This window comes from Rhineura floridana, chromosome 18 (assembly GCF_030035675.1).
Source record: "Rhineura floridana isolate rRhiFlo1 chromosome 18, rRhiFlo1.hap2, whole genome shotgun sequence".
NCBI classification, from domain to species: Eukaryota; Metazoa; Chordata; class Lepidosauria; order Squamata; family Rhineuridae; genus Rhineura; species Rhineura floridana.
Genome location: NC_084497.1, coordinates 6782600 through 6788599, shown reverse-complemented (window position 1 = coordinate 6788599; position 6000 = coordinate 6782600). Strand labels below are relative to the sequence as shown.

Here is a 6000-nt window from a genome sequence, read left to right as displayed (position 1 = left end):
CATAACAGTCCCCATAGCCACACACACACACCTCAAAGAGAGTCCAAATACCTAATTGATTAGGGTCAGCATGCCATTCTCTGCTCCAGTTCTTCACAGTAAGCTTCATTCAGCTCAATGGTGCTTCCTCCTGATTGCGTAAACTCAGCTTGTAATACATGTTGAGCTTTAACCAAAGACCTTCAGTCAGCTGAATTGCAACCATGGGGCTTCTTTTCATTCAGACATAGAGCTCTGTGTCACCCAGAAGCTTGCGTGTGTTCTCCTCTGACAGGCACTATTTCTGCTTCCTGAACCTACTACTTTCTCTCTCTTGTGTGCTTTTTTCTTTCCTTGTAGAAAAATTCAACACATATGTGACCCTCAAAGTGCAAAATGTGAAGAGTACAACGATAGCAGTGCGAGGGAACCTTCCTTGTTGGGAGCAAGATTTCATGTTGTAAGTGATTCTAATGGAGGAAAGCCCCCTCCCATTCTGTCTCTTTACTGCAGGGGTGAAAGTGGATAAGAGAAAAATCAACTCATTTGAAATGTGGTCTTGGAGGAGAGCTTTGCGCATACCATGGACTGCAAAACAACAACAACAAATAATTAGGTGTTAGAACAAATTAAACCAGAACTGTCACTAGAAGCTAAAATTATGAAACTGAAGTTATCATACTTTGGACACATCATGAGAAGACATGATTCACTAGAAAAGTTAATAATGCTGGGGAAAACAGAAGGGAGTAGAAAAAGAGGAAGGCCAAACAAGAGATGGATTGACTCCATAAAGGAAGCCACAGACCTGAACTTACAGTACCTGAACAGGGTGGTTCACAACAGATGCTACTGGAGGTTGCTGATTCACAGGGTTACCATAAGTCGTAATCAACTTGAAGGCACATAACAACAACAACAAATTGCAGGAGTGGAGAACCTTTTTCAGCAAAAGGGCTGCATTCCCTTTTGGGTAACCTTCCCAGGGCCATATTCCAGTGGTGGGTGGGGCCAGATGCAAAATTGGCCAGTGCTAGGAATGTAAATGTTACCTTTGTATAGTAGGCCTCACCCACCCCTGTCTGTCCACCATCCAGGAAAGCAGGAGGCAACAGTCAAAGCTCAAGGACGCATTCTAGCCAGGCCAAAACACTTGTGGGATGAAACATTGCCACTGAGTGGGTGTGGCCTGGGGAGAATGGTAAGAGCCAGATAGAGAGGACTGGTGGGCCACATGTGGCCCCCAGGCCTGAGGTTCCTGACCCCTGAGTTTAGAGCCTCAGCAAACATTGTGAATGGCTGGGGAGGAACGGGAATGGGAGTGTGGGAATAAGGGCCTGCCCATAGGTAGGCACTCTAACACAAGGCTGAGGGCTGTCATGCTTCTCTTCCAGTGAAATTAACCGCCTGGACCTCGGGCTGACGGTGGAAGTGTGGAACAAGGGTCTTATCTGGGACACCATGGTGGGCACTGTGTGGATCCCCCTACGCACTATCCGGCAATCCAATGAGGTGTGTATAGAGGAGGGACGGGGTCCGTTGGCTGTGCTGCTTCAAAAGCATTCCGTTGACCTAATAGGCGGCATCGATTCAAGTTTGTTCTTTGTCCGCTGTCTATTATTTTTACTGGTCTAATTTTTCCCCTCCCCCCAAAATCAATATTAATATTGATATATTGAAAGGGAAATGGCTTCACCTCCTCCTCCTCTTATAGGCTTGGTTTGCTTCCTCACCACTTGGAGCTTGGATTATTCAAGTGGAGGGAGGGAGGGAGAGGGAGAGAGAGAGAGATGTACTACTGTAGTATACTGTGAGTAAGATCGATAAAAGAACTCTCTCTCTCTCTCTCTCATATATATATATATATATTAAAAAATCTGAATTTAGCCAAAATCTTGCCTGTCCCTAGGTTAAAGCCCAGGCCTTCCCTGGCTTGGGACTTTCAGGAGAGAGAATGGGCTTGCATTTGTGGTTTTTTGGGGGGGTAGCTGTGATATTCCTAAAGATGCAGCACATGAAAGGAATCGTATCTTTTCCCTCAACATGTTCTCTCAAATGGAATGTTGTTGAGATAGGAGAAGCAGAGAAATGAGCCACCAAAAACAATGTAGGGCAGCCTTCCCTAACTTGGTTGCCCACCCGATGCAGTTGGAGTATAACACTTGTTATTCCTGGCCACTGGTCATGCTGGCTGCTGGGAGTTGGAGTCCAACAGCATCTGGAGGGCCATAGGCTTCCCCATCTCTGTTCTCAGAAGAGGCATTCCTCTTGCTCAGGAGGGAATGCCTCTTTTAAGTAGAGGCATCCCTCCATTTCTCACATGCAGCAGGGAATGCTGCTTCTCAAATCAGAATATATGTGGCTGACATTGCTGGGCTCCCAATTTGCATCACGCCTGATTATTGGCCGACGTTGGCTGGGGCTGATGGGCACTGGGGTCCAATATCACCCAGAGACAGCAGGTTGGAGAAGTCTAATCAAGGGGTTGGAAAACTTTCCCTGTGATGGACATCTGAAGTACTTGGGGCCTTTTACTTGAGGGGAAAAGAAGAGTAATGGTGGGTGGCATTTTTCTCTGCTGGTGAAGAAATTGCTGGGCTAAATCCAAAGCTCTTCACTCTCTTCCTTTCACTCTAGGAGGGGCCTGGGGAGTGGCTGACTCTAGATTTTCACGTCATCATGACTGACAATGAGATCTCTGGGACCAAGGATCCCACTTTCCATCGCATCCTCTTGGACACCCGCTTTGAACTCCCACTCGGTATGGAAGCAGTGAGGACACAGACCCCAAGATTCACTTCATATATGTGATTTTTAAAATATTCCAATCTATTTCAGGGTCACTCTGTGCCCTGTCCACTTTGACCTATGGTTCAGGTTCTGATCTACACTGTATAAACCAAAGCTCTGTGTGCTCCATTCACTCTTATAGGGACTCTAAAAATGGTTATAATATTTTCCCCTTTTGGCAGAAACAGATTAAATTTGCAGGCACAGGAGTCCTTCCATGGAGGATTAAGCCTGTCAACCTGCAGACAAGTAGGTCCAGGGGCTTTTGTAGAAGAAGTCAAAGGGATTCACTTTGCTCCATAATTCATATTATAGCAATACCTTTAATAGGACACTAAACTCCAAAGTCCATATTAGTTTCCTATTTCTGAGAAATGGGGTGTGGGGTTGTCTCTTGCTCTTTCTTATCTTAAAATAAGTAAGAAGTGGCTGAGTGGTGCATTTTCCTGCTGGTACTTTTTTTTTTTAAAGCCACTAGCAGCTTCACACCAGTTGTTTTAGCTTTCTGGAGTTTGTTTGCCTTGGGAGGGAACATCCTACAATGGGCTTTAAAAGATGAGGCTGTCCAGAATGCTGTCTGAGTAGTGCTGAAGAGCTTTAGAGATTTTTTCCCCCAAGCAACAGATGATTTTTTTTTTAAAAAGGTAAATGAAGTTTTTCACTTTTAAAACAATCCACTGCTGTTCTGCTTAAGATAATAATAATAATAAATAATAATCCAGAGCTTTTCAGTGCTCTGCAAGTAGCATTCAGAATGTTATAACCTACCCTGGGATCACAAAGAGGGATGTGATATGGTTGTATTCAGTGGTAGTCATACTTGGAATAGACCCTCTGAAGTCAATGGTCACAACTCAGTTGGGCCTATTCATTTTGATGGTTCTCCTCTGAATAGGGATGGGCGAGAAATTTGATTCCGTTCACATTTAAAGCTGAATTTATCAACACACTTTCCAAAAGAGTAGGAGAACCAAAGCACAGCCATCCTTCAAAATTTGCACTCATCCAAATTTTGCAGTGCAGTTCGCCAACCAAAGAATGTTTACAAGAATGCATAGTGTAGGAGACAGTGTGTATAAAGCAATAATATCTTAGGGTACAATCCAACTCACATTTATACCGGGCTGAGAGGACTTGGATGCAGGGGAAATCCAGCTCAGCTGGCTGTGTCCCAGTTCAGCTGGGCTACACTGGTGTAAGTCCATCAGCCTAGCTCAGCCAGGGCTCAGCTGGGACCCATCCAGCTAAACTGAGACTGGCACAAGTGGAGCCAGTGTAAGGCCCGGAAAAGGGGCATGTTAGGGGAGAGGATCCACTTGATGATCATCCAGTAAGGTCAAGGGAGAGGACCCAGACAAAGAACGATCCAAGTATGTCCTCAACGGCAGAACAGGCGGAGGATAACAATGTGTATGTCACAACGGCTGTGAAGGTGGATGAAGGCTGCAGCAGATAAAAGACTTCCAATCGTCGTGGTATCCCATGCCATTGGATCAAAGCCTTTTTCTGCAAGATGGTGTGTTGATCGTTGTGTGCCGATCTCCCCACATAAAACAAATTCATGCACAGGTGTCTTCCAACCAAATTATCTTGGAAGACAATCTTACTCTGCCACGAGTGATCGCCAATGAGGGGAGAGGCCGAGATGAGGCGACGTAGGCCACATCCAAGTTTTGTTCAGAGTACTCCTGCAGTTCCCAATCCAGGCAAAAGTTTGTTGTTGTTATGTGCCTTCAAGTCAATTACGACTTATGGCGACCCTATGAATCAGTGACCCCCAAGAGCATCTGTAAGTTCAAGTCTGTGGCTTCCTTCGTAGAACTAAAGACTCTCCTTTTGCATCTGTGAGCATCAGCCTCTGGGCTTCCTTTTGACTTTGACCCAGCTGCGTCATTAGTCACAGAGCTACTCGTACTTGTCCTTTGTTCTTCCCCAGTAGCTCGTTGAGTGCCTTCTGACCTGTTACGCTGGGGGAAATGCCAGTCTAAGAAAATAATTACAATCTTACTCCAAAGTAGGGGTATTTGGGAGAACAGGCTTTTACTTTCTGGTCCCTGTGCACAGCACCTGGCTGAACCAGTGTTCAAAAAACCCAGAGGCTCTTGAATGGCAGAACTTTCCACTGTCTTCTCTAGCTCCAGCACAACTTGCACTGGCTGCCCCTGAATAGAATGTAGCTGGATTCAACTCTCAATAAATAAATGCCGCTTTCCCAGTCTGAAATAGTACAGTCCAGGGAAGTCTTGTACCACTTGATTCTGAGGCTTGTCTTGTTCTGTTAAATCATGTGAACTGACCCATATCTTCTTCCCTTTTCTCTGTGCAGATATACCTGAAGAGGAAGCCCGTTATTGGGTTAAGGAACTGGAGAGGCTCAATGCTATGCGAGATCAAGATGATGTAAGTGTCTAGAGGGAGCGGATGGGGAAGAGAAGGGTGTTATTTTAAAAGCGTGTGATCTGTCTTATCTCAAACAGGGTTGCTTCCAAAAATCTCCTCTTCCAAATTTCTCCCAGGCTTTCATGAGTCTAAATTACTTAGCCTTGTTTCCGATGTGGAGGTTGTCCTACTCAGAGCAGACCCATTGGAATTTAAAGGCCCAAGTTAGCCACGTCTGTTTGCTTCAATGGGTTTAATAGATTTTAATGTCTGTTTTAAAAACAGGGATTAATTTTTTTAAAACAAAATTAATTGCTTTTGTGGGTCCCCTGTTGTAATGCCAATAGTTCTTTTGGGGCCCAGAAGCCCCCCTTGTTCACCCCCCAAAAAAATCATTATTATTTTAATTTAATAATAGCATAAGGCCAGTGACCTGATCCAGCAGGCTCTTCTTATGTTATCATTCAAACTTTATTTGATGGACCGCTCGAACAGATCTGCTGCAATACCAAAAGGCTTTTGTTACCTACCTGCTCAATGCCTCTCACCCCCCCCCCAAAAAAAGTGTCCTAATGTATTTATATACATTACTGATTTTGGTAATGAATAAGGAGTGATTTTAAAAAGTGATTTCAAATGGAAAGGAAATGGACTGCCTTCAAGTCGATCCCGACCCTATGAGTAGGGATTTCATGGTAAGCGATATTCAGAGGGGGTCTCCCATCACCTTCCTGTGAGGCTAGCCCTCCCCAGCTGGCTAGGGCCTGCTCAGCTTGCCACAGCTGCACAAGCCGGCCCCTTCCATGTCCGCTACTGCCAGCTGGGGGGCAACTGGGCTCCTTGGGACTATGC

At 45.2% G+C, this 6000-nt stretch overlaps 1 protein-coding gene across 1 annotated transcript in view; it reads left to right on the top strand.

The window, feature by feature from the left end:
* The first annotated feature begins 363 nt into the window (after nucleotides 1-363).
* Nucleotides 364-6000, top strand: part of LOC133372771 (protein unc-13 homolog A-like) — a 115090-nt gene continuing 109453 nt past the window's right edge. Inside the window, exons 1-4 of the mRNA XM_061601834.1 lie at nucleotides 364-439; nucleotides 1374-1491; nucleotides 2617-2740; nucleotides 5096-5169. Of these exons, the coding sequence (XP_061457818.1) occupies nucleotides 435-439; nucleotides 1374-1491; nucleotides 2617-2740; nucleotides 5096-5169 (321 nt within the window). The 5' untranslated portion in view covers nucleotides 364-434. The remainder of the gene's footprint in view (nucleotides 440-1373; nucleotides 1492-2616; nucleotides 2741-5095; nucleotides 5170-6000) is intronic.